This window comes from Falco rusticolus, chromosome 8 (assembly GCF_015220075.1).
Source record: "Falco rusticolus isolate bFalRus1 chromosome 8, bFalRus1.pri, whole genome shotgun sequence".
Lineage (NCBI taxonomy): Eukaryota > Metazoa > Chordata > Aves > Falconiformes > Falconidae > Falco > Falco rusticolus.
The window spans coordinates 49,233,289-49,249,545 of record NC_051194.1 but is presented as its reverse complement, the minus strand read 5'-3'; the positions used below and the strand labels follow the sequence as shown (position 1 = coordinate 49,249,545).

At 38.9% G+C, this 16,257-nt stretch overlaps 1 protein-coding gene across 2 annotated transcripts in view; it reads left to right on the top strand.

The window, feature by feature from the left end:
• Positions 1 to 16,257, top strand: part of PDE1A (phosphodiesterase 1A) — a 225,403-nt gene that overhangs the window by 197,070 nt on the left and 12,076 nt on the right. For both annotated transcript variants that reach the window (XM_037398200.1, XM_037398201.1), the window contains exons 11-15: positions 570 to 671; positions 778 to 898; positions 4,789 to 4,870; positions 6,413 to 6,533; positions 8,958 to 9,142. In XM_037398200.1, the coding sequence (XP_037254097.1) occupies positions 570 to 671; positions 778 to 898; positions 4,789 to 4,870; positions 6,413 to 6,533; positions 8,958 to 9,142 (611 nt within the window). The remainder of the gene's footprint in view (positions 1 to 569; positions 672 to 777; positions 899 to 4,788; positions 4,871 to 6,412; positions 6,534 to 8,957; positions 9,143 to 16,257) is intronic.

Here is a 16,257-nt window from a genome sequence, read left to right as displayed (position 1 = left end):
CTGGTTCATGAAATAGGCATTAAGGTATTTTTGAGATGAAGGATAGTTTGTCATAATCAGTGGTATAATGTTGATGGCGTTGCAGATGTAATACCTCTTGCTCTTCTGAGTGTTTCCACAGCCTTCTCCCTAGGCTTAGTGTTATGCCTGCTCTGTGCTAATACAAGGGTGCTAATAAAAGACACAAATATATTCTCTTGGGTGGTGGTAAGCCCGGAGACCAACCGGTTTTTTGAATGCTGTACTGCTGGAAAAATAAGGAAAGACTTATAATGGGCAACAGAACTGCATGTAATTTTAGCTTATACACTAGAAAAGAGGAATTACAAAATGGTGTGACTCTGAAGTAATGGTTACAGAGTGCATTTTCTGAAGTACATTTCTTTCACAGAATCGCTTTAGGGTACAACATTCAAGTTGTTAATCATTTATTTAAATGCTTTTTAAAATGTAATAAAACTCGTGGTGTTGTTTAGAAAGTTATAAATTAACAAGTACTGCTTAAACAAAGGTACCATACATAGAATAAATGAATTGTAATAAGTCATTTCGCTTTTAATTATTTTTAGGGAGTTGCGTAGCTTGGTCATTGAGATGGTTTTGTCTACAGATATGTCGGGCCATTTTCAACAAATTAAAACGATGCGACATACACTACAGCAGACAGAGGGGTAGGTTTTTTTCCCATTCTGTTCATTATCTGTAGCCTTTCAATGAGCTTATGTACGATAGTTGCTTTTGTTTTGAGATAATTGGAGCATGTCCTTGAATTGACAGGGTAGACAAAGCCAAAGCCATGTCTTTGATTCTACATGCAGCAGACATAAGCCATCCAGCAAAATCCTGGGAACTGCACTATCGGTGGACCATGGCCCTGATGGAAGAATTTTTTCGACAGGTGCTGTTTCTTAAATCCTTTAAGAAATCTAATTCAAGAAGCAGAGGTTACACAACTAAGTCTTTTCCTAAGTCTACCAACAAGGATACTGTTGGTTGTGATTGACAAGCATAGTCAGTAGTATATATTCCTTACTCTTCATACATATCACTGACTTTAATTCAACTTTTATGTGCTTGAATAAGATGAAATTGTTATAGCTTTATATCTGTTTCAGCTGATACCAGGATTCTGAGTGTTGTAGCATTTTTTTCTTTCAATTATAATATAACTTGTCAAGCTGTTTTCATTGTGTAGACAGAGATTTATATATGCTTTGAGTTAAAAAGAAGCACCAGCAGGGTAGGATGAGGGACTTGAAAATAGGAAGAATTAATTTTCAGCAAAGAAGGCAAAACGTTGTTTCCGTTTCACATTTCAGAAAGCCCTTCTATTTCTTTTCCTTGAGTACTTCCCATGCATATGCCACATAGGTCTGAATGTTTTGCTTTAATAACAGCCTGATCCAACATGGGAGGTTAGACACTATCATCCTGTTAATGCTGTGGCCATATACCCTAAAACAAAAATGAAGACACACCTTTGTGACAGACTCCATTTCTGTGAGATACTGTATTCAAAGAGAAAGGCCAGTAGGTGTTGGTGTCACTTCTGCCATTTTTTTACTCACCTCAGCAGGTGGAAAAAAACATTTCTCCAAAAGGGGAATACTCTCCCTCTAATGACTATTTGTGACCATGCACATTTTTAACATAACAGTTAATGAAGTACAGTTGATAAACAAAATCCAGTTTAGGTATTACACAGTTTCTGCAGTTACACACAGGTTGTAAAAATGGTTAATACAGATAACAGAACAGTGTATGTCTTGCTCAGCTTGATTGTCATTAATTTGCTATCTGCTGATATTTTCAAATCAGATGGGTCACACTTGAAGAAGAGATCAGAGAATAAAGAAGTCAGTATATTAAACTGTTAGGTTGTTAGGCCCATCTGCCCTAGAAGGTTCTTGCATGGTTCCTAGAGGTTCTTTATATGAATTCTCTGTAGGGATCATGAGGACATCCTTCATCTGGGCTTTGCACCAGAGAGGCAGATTGGAGAGCTGGTGTCTTAATCTAAGTAACAAATGGACTGAGTTTTGTGGAAATAATGAGCAGAGTCATGGGTTTGTGTCTGCTTCTGTAAATGGAAATGATGAGCATTTTGAACATGAGAGGAAAAAGGAGGAGCAGATTACCCCAGGTATATATTACTTGAGAAGATCAGAAATGACCAACTGTAAAAACATTTTAGACACAGTCAGACTAGATAGAGCCCATAGGACATTGAGGCAATGTGTCCAGTCAAGTGGAAGTAGCGTTAGCAGTGAACAGTACCACACTGGTCATTGAGTGCCTGGGATCAGCTAATATTTTTGTTATTCCTTTATCCTTTCGTTAGAAGTAACTGGATCCCAAATAAGTCGCTCAAAGATTTGAGGAGGCATTTAACAATAGCATCAAATCACCATGTATGTATGTCTGCAACTCAGCAGTATAAAATGTGAAAGACTTTCAGGCTGTAGAGGAGTTGCAAGGAATTGACTCCCTCTTTATATGTACTAAAAAGAACAGCACATGTAGAGTAGCTCCAACACATTTAAGGCGTGATGAAGTAACTGTACCTGCAGAAATGCACTGAGCAGCGCAGACACAGGAGGTCTCCTGCTTCCTAAATGCACTGGCTTGGCTATGCATCCTCTGGTCTGTTGATCTGGGTATGTGTGGAGGAAATCTCTGTGACTTCCAAATCCATGTCAGCCAAGGTGAAGTAGTCCAAATGTATACAAAACCCACTAATTCCTCCTCTGCTTTTCTTAAAAGATAGTAAGTCAACTACTTTGCTGCCTTACAGGAAAAAGCAACGGTCTGAAACTGCCAGTGCAAAACCAAAATGTTTTAACAGGCAGCTTTCAAAGTAGTGAGCACCAGCAAAAAATGAACATTCACCTAGACACTAGACAAAAAACTTTGTTAACTGCAGCTAATGGGTAAAATATGTGCCAGTGTTAACTTCAGGGAAAAAGCTAAATAACGCTTTAAATTTAAAAGCAACAACTACAGAAAGCGTGTTGTAATGCCAAGGAAGATCTGAGCTACTTGTTTAAAATAGAAATACACCCACTCATCTCAAAACTGTAAAAATAAAGAAATGCATAGTTCAAGTCACACAAAGAAGTATCATAACATAACATAAGCTCCTATAGCATTCTGCTCTCAGCCTGAGTAGATCCAAAAGCATAAAAAGAGAATTTGTCCAGTGAGTTCACCACCTCACAGAGAGTCTTTTTTTACTGCTTTGATCTTTATCTTGGTTTTAAGTCTCATGAAATTATAATGATCAATTTCAATATTAATGCTGTATCCCTTATTACAAGTCACAATAGACTTAGACTTATATGATATTTAAGTATTAATTATGTATTATATTAATTGCAAAGTAATTCATAATTGGGGTAAAGAGCTACTTGAAAATATTAAAAAAATCAAACTGATTCTTTGCTAGTGTGGAATTTTCTCTTTTTTAATACCTGGTTGAAGGAAGATGACAAAATTAATATTACTTTGTAAATCCTGTGTCCAAAAATGGCTCACAACTGGTTAGTTACAACAACCCCAGTTTACATTATATCACAGTCTGGCTCCTGCATTTACATGGGGGTGCCACTATAGCACTGCTCCTAGTAGTAAGCGTTCATTTGTTCTACACTCTGAAGTCAAATTATGAACACTTGGGTGTAAAATTTAAAGGCCATAGTGATAAAACTCTCCACTTCCACATGAAATGCAGTCTGCGAGGTACATCTGTTTCTGTGGCTGAAGTAGTTTTATTGGTATTATAGTTCTAAAATTTTCCCAAATCTAGTTCAATGATACATGATGAAAAGACTAAGGAGAGTTGATATTACCCCCATCATCCATCAGTTTCTGGTGAGATCTTTGGGAAAATGGTAGGTTCATGTACTGCTCCCCATTGAATGATCATGAAACAGCACTCTCCATGACTAGTGTAATGCATAGAGTCATCCTACTTGAAAGACTTAAGTTTTCCTGTATCTATAATGTCAATGCTTCTGGGGGCCAGGTTTGTCCAGCTACACGATTTCTAGCTTCCTTTGAAAGATGTCTCTTCAGGATTTTTTGCACCACTAGATTTTCTGTTTGAGCTTTTGCAAGTCAATTAGTGTATCATGCTGAAAATGGAGATAACACACACCCCTGGCTACTAAGACTGTTACGACAAAAAAGCTCTTCTAGTGTATTAGGTGCTGAAATATTTTCAGATCTAGGTTGTACAAATCACCTTTGTAATGAAATTGATCTTTTTTTCTTATGGCTTCAGCAGCAGAGAGCCATGCCTGCTAGTGAGAATGAGTTCAAGTCAGATAATTCCCTTGACCTGTGTAAATCCATCGAAGAAATTTTACATGTCGGATAAACCAATGTAATAGAAGGAAACACTTAGCGTTTGGCATACTATTACAAATATGTCTAAATATCTCCAGTCCCATGACATCTGGGACCAGCAGGACTAAACTGTGCATATTGAAGAACTTCATATATGTTAAATCTCATTGGCAGTTGCTTTGCTCTTGAGGAGAACTTGCTTACAATAAGTTCCTTTATAAAAAAACTTTCAAATGTAAGTTAGAATTTTGACTTTTACTTTTTCTGAAAGTTTTAAGATAAAAATAATGAGGGGGGTTTTGCTGTGGCTTGTTTTTATATTTAGGAATATTAGTGAATAAAATAATCTGTTGAATAAATACTAAGAATAATTCAGATTCCTTTGTCTCTCCATCCCTCTGTCAAATATGTGCGTATAATATTAAACATTGTTGTTTGCAGGGAGACAAGGAGGCTGCTTTGGGTCTTCAGTTTTCCCCACTCTGTGACCGCAAGTCTACTTTGGTAGCTCAGTCTCAAATAGGTAATGACAAGTTGTGGTTTTCTTTTGCTTGTATGTGTAGGAGCATGTAAAAGCATGCAGACATTTCTTATGATTTTTAAATGTTCCAAATGCCATCATATAGAAGGTATTCCGTTGCACCTATCTGTTCACCAAACTCATATGCTCGTACAGAAGAAATGTGCTGGTCTCAAAAGAAGTAATTTTAGCATATGTGATGCCAAGGAGGGGATAGTAGAGGGATTAACCAAAGTACTGGACATGAGCCCAACTTTTGCTGTGCACACTGTAGAGTTTGGTAGATCTTGTCTTCAGATTGACTCTTGCTCAGGAACTCACAGGCCTGTCTCTAGCTGAAAGCCTGGTGCCATTTTGCGGATGCATCTCAATGTATACATCAGATCTCTGGACAGCAATTAAGACTGTCAGTGTGGCAGGGTCAAACTACACAGGGTCAAGCCTCCTTGGTCTGACAAGGACCACTGCATTCTGTTCCTGTCAGTTTTGATAGCAGTGGTCAAACTTCAACTTCCCCCTTTCAGAAATGCGGCTCTTGGCTCTCTCTGTATTCATTTCCATCAGCAATAAGGAGACAAAACCTGGTAAAGATCACTGGGGCTAGTCAGAAGGACAAACCCTAGAAGCATTCTGAGTAAAGCCATATATCCTGCCAACAGCTGTACCTTTTACAAGAGTGAACACAGTGCTCAGGGAGAAATTCTATAGGTAACGGTGTCTTATCCCTGAACTGAAGCATGTCGTCCTGTCTGATCTTGCCATTCAAATGTCCTTTATTCCATTTCACCAGCATTGAAAGGCAACGTGCCTGAGCATCATACCTGCTGCAGAAGGGAAGTTGGAACTTAGGATGAAGTACATTGCTCACCTTTGTGCCACGTTGCATGGTTAGGGTATGAAGATACCTGGAAATTCATTGCTAACTCATGTTTTGGCTTTTTTTTTTTTCCCCCCCCGTTAAGTGCTCAGCAGAGAATAATGCTTCATTCTCTCACTGTGCCATTCCATACCTTGATGAGCACTTTAAAATGTAAAAGACATTGTTCAGAGCTGACATCTCAGAACTGTGGGATAAATGCTGTCTCCTAAGGATATTACTTGTTCTGTTCACTGATTTGACAGAACACTCCTACACACTGTGAAATAACACTTTATCTCCACAGAATAATAAACAGCAGTGTGAAATATTAGCTCCTTGGCAAGAAGCTCCAAATGGTAAAAGAGACAGTATGACTTCTAGCCCCCTGGCTCAACAGTAGCTTCCCTTCTATTCAATAATTAATATTCATTTCAAATGGTAGGTGTGTTCTGCAGTCCATAAAATTTACAAGAAAAGGGAATGAAAAGCTATAATTGTTACAATCTAGTTATATCTATACAGCTTCAGGTGGCTTTGGTTCTAGTTGAGCTTTTTTCTTCAAGATTATGCCGGTGGTATACTATATTGAATCAGGACTACAGCCAGAAAATCAGCCTGATACCATGTATTTAGATTTGAGAGCTGTGGAAATGTGAAATCTGATTTTCTTTCTTTTTCATGTTTAGGTTTCATTGACTTCATAGTAGAACCAACATTTTCTCTTCTTACGGACTCAATGGAGAAAATTGTTATGCCTCTTATAGAGGAAGCGTCAAAATCTGGAAGTCCTGCATTTGGGACACCCAGGTATGAACACACTGCTTAGTTATTGAACTAACATAATAATGTAATTCTCAGATTCATCACAATTATTTTAAGTTAGAAAAGTAGCGTCAATAGCTGTACAGTATTGCCACCGTGTGGTGCTGCGTTGTATTTGCATTATGCTGTTACTCCATTGGCTGTGGATGATTGTGCATATAAAAAAGCAAAACCGTTAAAAAACAGTTACAAGCATAATACACACATATAAAATATGAAGTTGATTTTCTACAGCATATCTAATAGCAGTTTGTTTCCTTTGACTATAATCTTTGCAACAGGTCATTGAAGTTCTTAGTTCTCTTACCTTGAACCATTTTCAGTACAATTCTAATTGTCAGTAACAAAAGTCATTCTTTCCTTTCTGAGAGGCAATTGGAAGTGGAGTTGGTAAAGGTGATTTCAGGGTTCTTTCTGTGTTTTGTTATGCTGTAGGTCACTTTCTTTCTTCACCTTTCCATGTTAGTATTATTTTATATATACACTTGAGACAAAACAGATTTCACTTATGTTGCACTTGAGAGACCTAAATACAGTATAAGTGAGATGGCACTGCACAGGTGGGGAGGGTTTGCTCATCAATCTCTTGGTCTTTGCATCATGATAGAAGTTTTGTATAAAACAAACTAGCTATGACAGATGATCCGAGGGACTCCACGCTGAAAGCATTGTTTGATAATGAGATGCTGCTTTTACAATTATTGCCTCTGTTATCTACTTTTCTTTCGTTTTAAAACTCTAATTTGAGTTTTCACCGACGCTACTAATATGACAACTACTCTGCAGGGCAATTTTTCATTTTCTGTGCATTAGTTAGATTTTAATAGTAAAATCATGGAATCATAGAACCATGGAATGGTTTGGGTTGGAAGACACCTTAAAGATCCTGTAGTTCCAACCCTAATACCATGGGCAGGGTCACCTTCCACTAGACCAGGGTGCTCAAAGCCTCTTCCAACTTGGCCTTGAGCACTTTCAGGGATGGGACATCCACAGCTTCTCTGGGCAATCTGTTCCAGTCCCTTACACTCTCATAGTGAAGAATCTAAATCTACCCTCCTTCAGTTTAATGATGAACCTAGCTCTTTTCTGATCATGATTACATGTATTTCGGTTACTAGAAGTAACTAGAAGTTACTAGAAATAGGTATGTATGACAGTGTTCTTAGTATTTTGGGGAACAGTGCTAAACTAAAGCAGTATTGATAACAAATTTGTTTACCTTTTCACTTCTTCACAAGTGAGTAGTTAGCAGCTGCAGATGATGAGGAGCTCCATGCTTCATTTTTGGTTGATGTTCATGGCTACGTGGAGATGAGCAAAGGCTTATGATCCAGCAAAGCTTCCTCATGTGAGGTGGAGGATAAAGTGATTTTTTTATTAGTATGGAATCAAGAGCTATACTTATAAAGAGAGTAGAGAGCCAACAGCATGATACAGAGATGTCTGAGCCAGCAGAGTTGCACAGAAACTACTGGGTGGACACCAGGAGTGTGTCATTCACTGTGGTGCCTGGAAAACATTAGAATTATAACCTATTCTTTCAGTTCCATCCCATTCAACAACTCTGGAGCACTGTCAGAAATGACAGTAACTCTTCTTGTGCAGTTCTCACTGCTATGTTCACTGCAGATATATTTTCTGATTAATGGAAAACCATTTATATGCATATTAGCATTTGTGTTCAGTATCAATGAGCTGAACTATGCAGCGTAATTGAGTAAACAAAACCTGGTATGACAGGATTACCTGTACAAGATCAGAAATAGGTCTGATTTTTTAATCCTGAGAAAAAGAGAGTTCATTTTTTTTCCCCCACCTTTACATGTGTTTGCATTTTCATATATGAATAATAAATTTTACTTCTACCTTACTTTATGCGTAAGGTAGCTGCAGTAGCTCTTAAGTGGATTTTAAAGCCACTGAACTAAATCCTGCTTTGACTATACTTGAAGGCACGTACCTTGGAGAGAATTTTCAGCTAAAGCTGAACTTAATTGTCATATACTTTTTTGTCTTGCTTTTTTAAAATGGGTCAAAAAATAACAATCATCAGATGTCTTTCCTGTGAGCCCCAAAGATACCATTCACTGTTCAAAAACACAGCTAAGAAGGTGCTCTGAAATGGCTACATAAACATTCTTTCAAGAACCAACTTACAAGTAATGTATTTTCAGCTGCCACATTTTTTTCAATAAATCCCTGGAAAAAGGTCATTGAGAATCGGTCCCAGGTTGCAGCTTCATGAGATGAAGAAATAGCTTGTATCTTGGGAATCTGTGGTGAAAACTGTTATTTTGTGTTAGTGATTGCATGCATGTCCTGAGGAATTAGATTCCAATTAACTGTCTGTGTAATATCAAAATTGCCTGACTGTGTTCATAATTTAGAGTTTTTTCCCTTCTGCAGCCAAAACAGTTTGGGAGCAGTAAACAATGCCGAAGCACAAAGACGACCCAGTTTTAAAAGTGCGAGTGATGGAGGGACTCACACAGAAAATTCTCTAGCAACTGTAGACCTAACAAGCTTTAAGGACAATTTGATGAAGATCATTCAAGCAAACAAAGAAAGATGGAAAGAATTAGCAGTAGAAGGTATGATATTCTAAGGTGGGATTTTTTTATGGGTTACTCCCTAAGATCTCCCCTACTTTTAATTTTTTTTAATTTCTTCAGCCTATAAAAATACGTAGTTGTCTTGTATTCATACATTTTATGTCTTAATGTTTGTTTAGATGGTTCTGTTTTCCTCTCCCAGGAGGTATAAAGAGATGTAGCTGGTCTGGGGATGAGAACTCCTCTTATAACCTGTACAATAAGGCTCTGTGTTGCACAGCTTATCTTTAGAGGTCTGGTTTAGAAATGCGCATTCTTGCACATTTAATCATAACTGATACAGACATCTGCTTCAAATGCCAAAATCAACAATTCAAAGTAGTATGTGATACCACATTTCTTATGAGACATAAAAGTTGTACTTTGCTATTAGAAATGCTATTTGTTCCCCACTGTATGGAACAAAATTCAGTATTACAGGCTTTTTGGGACTATGCTGTAGGCAATTATTTAAATGACCCTGTGGATCTAAAGATTTGGGCAATCACAGCATGTATTAGGCCCAAGCAAGGCAAAAAGTGACTCTTTGTTTGCGGTTTATAGTTAATAAAGTCAAATCTCCATCAAGTGTCTTAATTCATAAGCTGTACCTGAAAAGTGTCTGGAGTTACAGTTATCTGTGTGAAATTATTTGTAATAATTGTTCAATACAGTTTATAACCTTGATGCAGGTTAAGTGAATGCCATTTGGGAGTATTCTGTCCACAGTCTTATCTTTTTTCTGAGTAAGTACCTGGAGTATTTCGGTAGCGTTTTACTGCTGGGGCTGATCTCACTGTACGTGACCTGATAGTGACCGCAGGGAATGGTATCCTGGAGTCCAGTGCCAGCCTTGTCTTTCATCCCATCATCCAAAGCAGCACCTTTTTTCTCCAAGAGGTGTCAGACAAGACAGAAAATCACTGCTGAGCAGTGCTTAATTCTAACTTCGTGCTAAATTGCGAATGAATATTCTCATTAGGGGAATATTAAGAACAGGTTTCCATGCACCTATTGTGACAATGACTGGAGACTTAGGTAGAAGAGGCAGCTGAGGAGGAGATTTAAAGTCATATTGTCTCTCCTTCATGAGCAGCCGCGTATGATTGATAGCTTTTTTTGGTATTGTCCAGCTAATTCTGACTGATCAAAAGGACAAAAACACTAAGTTGGGATGATCAGTAGTAACAGCAGACCATCAGGTGCCCAAGACCCCTTAGCTACAGCCTGCAGAAATCAAGCAGCCCTGAGCTATCTACATGCAAGGTCCTTCAATACAAAGGAATAAGAACTTGCTGTCTGGAAGTTTGCCATTTCCAGTTACATGTAACTAACCAGTTTGATTTTGGTACATCGGCTTTTTGGTATATTGTTTTGGAGGTGTAGGGTGCTATCAAAGAGGTAATTTTCCCTTCATTTCCAGTGCTTTGTAGCGCTCTATGAATTACTGATATGTTTAGCCCAGATTTACTGGGCTGTTGACAGCCATTGAAAACACAAAGCTTCTCACAGCAAGAGATTTAAAAATTCTTCTCGGTAAATGATTGCTTCTCTATACAGTCAATATTAATGTGAGGCCAAGCAAGATCCGGGAAACTCTGGGCATGCTTTCTACTGTGAAAAACAAAACTGTTAATGTTCAAGACTCCGTGAACTTTGTTGAGATTGTAGATGTCCATATTCTAGGATGCCCTTCTTTTCTTTTGTCTACTTGACTAATGAAGTAATTTCCTGAACAGAGTTATGTAATTACGGTAGAATGTACATTAGGAAAACTGATGGGTAAGTGCAGATAGCTGGTGTTGAGGCCAGAGCTTGATGAACAATATTGGCTCTGTGTGATTGTGGTTGAATCTGGTTTGGAAAACATTTGTGAGAGCAAGAAAGAGATTTGTGGAAAACTGCACCCGTAAAGAGACTACTTGCAACAACATCTGCAGGTGGCTGGAGCATGGCATGGATACCTTCAGGGTGCCTGATTAGAATCTATTCTAAAATAGAATCATGTGATTAGTGCAAATACTTTTGAGTACAGGTTTGTATTTTGTTAGTACACAGATGCTAAGTTTTTTAAAAGCTGGGAGGGGGGTTATATAGGTTTTTTGAAAGTTAAGATATTTTCCATTCATTTGGAATGGAATGTGTGGGCACTTAGCCCATATGCGGGCCCTAAGGGCTGCTGGAGAAGATTTTCACCAAGTGAACATAGCCCTCTATAGAGAACTATGTGAGCTAGCACAGAAGTTCCCTGTCACATAATGGGAGAAGTTTTCCCCAACTGGTCCAGATCAGCAGTATACCTGCTCTGAAGCTGCACCATGCAAAGGCTAAAATTCCTTAATCTGACTGCAAAATTAACATCTAGTAATGAAGGAAAAATATTGAAATACATCCCCTTTCCACTTGAAATTCCTTTCAAATTGCACTCAAGTTTGACTAAGCTTGTAAGTGAATAAGCTGAGACCTTGAACCTCAGATTAATCTGTTCCATCCTGTCTGGATCTCATGTTACCTTCTCTGACTCTATTACTTGATGAAAACTCTTTAGGTTGCTCTGGGCATATGTGTGAAACTGTGTTTTATTTATATATTAGTAAGAGCACATACTGAGGGAAGAAATATCAGGGGTAAATCACTGCCAAGTGAAATGAGTGTTGTTATTGCTATCGATGTTCCTAGCTAAATAATTTATGACAAGCCAGAAAGAGCTGAGTGCACTGAGGAGGTCACACGTGAGGACAGTGTGCAATGGTAGTAAGCAGGCTGGCTGCTAGTGTAAATATCCAAACACGGCTCCTGAGCTGACTATGACAAACAGTACTTGTGCTGTTAAAAGAGCCATCTGCATTCTTGTCAGTGGGCTCCACAAACACTAGACATTTTTCCCCGATTAGTTCACAGGCTCAGGAGAAGTTGTTTTTACAGAATGTAGTAATACAGATGCACAAGTAATATAGAAAGGTAACTAGCAACAATCCACAGAATTTCCTGAGGGTCACTTGAGCTCGTTCAGGCTTCTCACCTTTTCAGAAGAAGGCTACTCACGGAGCACAGGTTGGGAGGCAGTTCAGCTGGAGCAAGGGCTCCCTCAGCAAGGGCTGAAGATGATCTGACTCTTATGCCCAAGCAGTTCAGACAAGAAGACCAAGACACACTGGCAGTGTTGTTGACAGAGCAACTTTCCTGGAGATGCTGGTGCTACCCCTCCCTGCAAAGATAGTTGCTTTGAGAATTAATTCAGAGCAAGCAGCTTGGGCAAGGAACAGTGTGCTTTATTTTTAGAAAGGCCTGTGTTTGTGAGGAAGTTGTGTATTTACCTAGGCAGCTGTCTGAGAGCTTCCTTAACAGAAGGTTACTAAGTAAAATGGCTCGTTTTGCTAAAAAGGCCACATCTTGTATAATTGATGCAGAGAAGCTCAGTGCTCTATAGCCTAAGGGTCCTCAACCTTTCACCACCAGAGAATTAGAGGAATGTTTCTCAGACCTTTCAGGGAATGCTGTTAACAGGGAATTATCATAATGATCAAACATCTGGGATTCTAATTTGAAAGCCTTGATGTTTAATTAATATTCCAAACCCCTAATCACCAGATAATCTGTCTTTGTTCATCTCAACACAGTGATAAAGAGACGATTCCATCCTGTCCTTTTTTTCAACACCTAGCATTGATAGTTGCTGCTATTTGCAATTTTGGTAGTTGTAGCAAATAGTAAAGATGCTCACATCAGTCTGAGAAGTTCTTTTGTTAGAGAAGATGTTTGCTAAATGGATTTTAAGGACTGGAAGTTACTGACCTACTGAGAAAGCTGTAAGAAACAGACAACTTGTTGGGAAAGATATAAATATTATGTAAGATCCTATATGCAGCAGTTCTTTGAACATAGAGAAATTACATCACAATGCTTTAACGTTTATAAAATAAAATGTTTAGTCTTTATGCCTACGATGTTTATTCCTTCTTGCTTATTTTGTTCTATTAAAATGTTCTAAAGATTTACTAATTAAGTTGGTCAGTGGTTGGCAAGCTCAGGTACTCCCTAAAGAATGAAAGGGTATGGACTAGCAACCATGCTTAGCGTCTGTTCAGTAGATATTGTACATAAAGTTACAGGGATAAATAAGTATCATTATCTTCACTGTACAGTTGAGCAAAAAGAGACACAGACAACTTAGGACACTCACCTCAGGTCATATAATAGCATGAGGGAACGTATCATACAGACTAAGGGTCCAGCTGCCCATCGAATGGGCCCATCACGATAATACAACAGCAGTGTTGCTTGGTTTTCCCATTTTATGCTTATGTAACTCTTCTGAAGAATGAACTGTTACAGGACCCGACCAAAGGTTGCGTTATTTGTATGGAAAGTGACCAGTGACAAGCCTTGTCCTCAGCACCTTTTGGCAGTGCGCTTGCTGCGTGGCTCGAAGGTGCATGTCTGGGGTGACTGACCGCATTGGGGTGGTATGAAAAATATGTGAGGCTGAACAAGGGGTTTGCACTGTCCTGTGCTTAATTTTGATAGTAAAAATATGAAAAAGTGACAACTATTGTGTCTTTGGAGTAGAGATCACCTTTTTTTTTTCCCCTGTGGGCAGCAACTTTGAATAACAAATGTCTCTTCTGGAAGACCTCTGCAGGGTACCTGCAGGCCCCCCTCGGGCACTTTCGGTCCTGCATACTTCCAGTCACAATAACTAAAGGGTTCGGTTCCATTTTGTCTGAAGGATTTTCTCCGCAGACTCGCTAATAAGAAGAGAGTAACAGCTGCTAAAATGCGAAAATCTGAGAGTGATGATCTGATAGCATCTTAATGTGATTTAGCAGCCACTAGGAAGGGTGGGTGGTGGGAGGATGAGTGTGACAGTCACAGAAACCAACCGACAGTTTGGCACATGAAATCTACTCTAATGGGCTGTTTTAATCTGTTGGACAAAAGTAAATTCAGGGGCTAAAGGAGTCCCATCTGAACCAGTGACAGTAATTTTAATTGCAGTGATAAATTATTTAGGTCATAAGCAGTTCTTGAGCTAATTCAGAAAAGTGTTAGGAACAGTGGAAAAAGGAGAATTTTTCACCATGGTCTGAGGAAGTGTAATGAATGGGCTGAGCTCAGAGTAGGAAGACATATTTTGTATCGGCAGCACCTGGTAAATCACAGACTAAGGAATGATAACTGAACCTGATACTGGAACCTGTTAGATATCCCCCTGGAGCATACACTAGAGAGCTGGGCCACCTCTGCAAATGACAAACTACATGACTTTAAACACCTTTTCCCTCTAGTAGGCTTGGAGCAGCATGTCCCTCCCTTCCCCTGTCCCAAAAGTCCCAGCATTCAAGCCCCTGTGCTTATACAGCTGAACAGCAAAAGAGAAGTAAAAGGTGGAGGTAGCCACCCTAGAAAACCATAAACGCACAAATTATTTTTAACCGAATCTTAGTAAAAAGTTTTGGTAGTTAATTAAAACTTTGCTACATTTTCTGTATGTCACAATGCTGTGACATCAGGTGTCACTGGATTACGTGGTTTGCAGTGGTTTTATATCCTCCTACATCTTTGTGCAAGGAGTTGAAAGCAGAAGGAACACATGTCTAAATAACTGTGGGTTACTGCAATGTATTCTTGGGTTTGAAAATGGCAGGTTGGTTGGGAAAAAATCACAGTTGTTTGGGAACCCTTGGACATGTCTTTAAACTTATGTTGGAGTCCCAGAAGCACCAGGGTCAGTCCTCTCATTTTCTGCAAAGTTTTGATGCTTATTGCTGGTCTCTTCCTTTTTTTCAGTAAAATGCTTGTAGCTCTGCCATATGGAGGCAAATACGGCACATAAATCATTTTGGGGGGACAAAAGCCTTAAGTAGGTAGATTATGCCATGAGTGACAGATGCTTGAGTTAACATATCTAGATTGAACATCAGAATTGCTTCAAGTTGCATATATACATTTCTTAATGTCTTTAGCCCAACCACTTCTCTGGAAGAGCTGCATTGAAGTCTGTAGAAAAAGAGTACCTGTCCAAGTTTCAGAAGATTTGGAGTGCAAAACAAGCAGGTCTCTAAAGTTTGTAAAAAAACCTGGCTTAACAATTTAGAAACAGATCAAATTTGAAAGTTCTTGATTTTCTTAAAAGTATACCAGAAAGTGTAAGAACTGACAAAAGCAGGAAATTATTTAACTATTCCATGCTCCTGCACATCAGCTCAGGTTTGGAGGTGTTCCTTTCTATCCAGTTTCACAAGACAAATTGTACTTCAGGGGGAACTTTCTTTAGATTCAGAAAAGTGATGTGACGAAGCTGCCAAATGCTCACTGTGGTAAAAATGTGATTACAGACTGGGCTGTCTTTCAGTTATCATATGCAATCACTTTTGGTCTAGATTTGGACTGGTCACTCATAACCAGAGTTTCTGGGAGCTGCCAGTCGAACTCAATAAATATCTCAGTGCTCAGTTTCCTTCCTTAATACAGCGTGCACAGCCAAGTTAGAAATTTTATGCCATATCATGCAGCTGTTTTGTGCAGGTGTTGTGGAAATTGCAATGCTTTCACTTTCTAAGTTGATAGTGTTTTGTATCTTCTATAGTAGTATACAGATTCTGAAATCTGAATTTACAAAGCAGAGATTCTAATAGCAAGAGAAACAGGCCCTCCACAAAGATGGTACAGTTATTTTTTATCAGACTTTTCATTCTCCATCACAAGTTTTCCATTCTCCATTTTCTAAATCTAGTTCCTCCCAGTACCACCTCTCTGTGCTGCTCTGTTCTGTCTCCTTTTACTCTGGGCCATTTCTTTGTACTGTTCTCCAGGTTTCTGCAATAGAGCAAGGGGAATAGAGCCTTCCAAACATTAATTGCTGTCTCCTGTAATTGCTGTCCCCTGAAGCACAATTTCCCTCATATTTTTTTCTTCACATTCTGTATGTGCCATTAACCATAATGGCAGCAGTACTGGATTGTATGCGTGTGTCACCCTCTATAACTTGTTCCAGCTGAAGCTCTGTGTTAGCTGGCATTGGACTTCTCCAGACTGATAGACCAACTTTCTCCAGGCCTTTCCTTCAGTTCTGATGCCTCCCCCATCCCGCAGCAAGGTGCTCCCCTCCATGC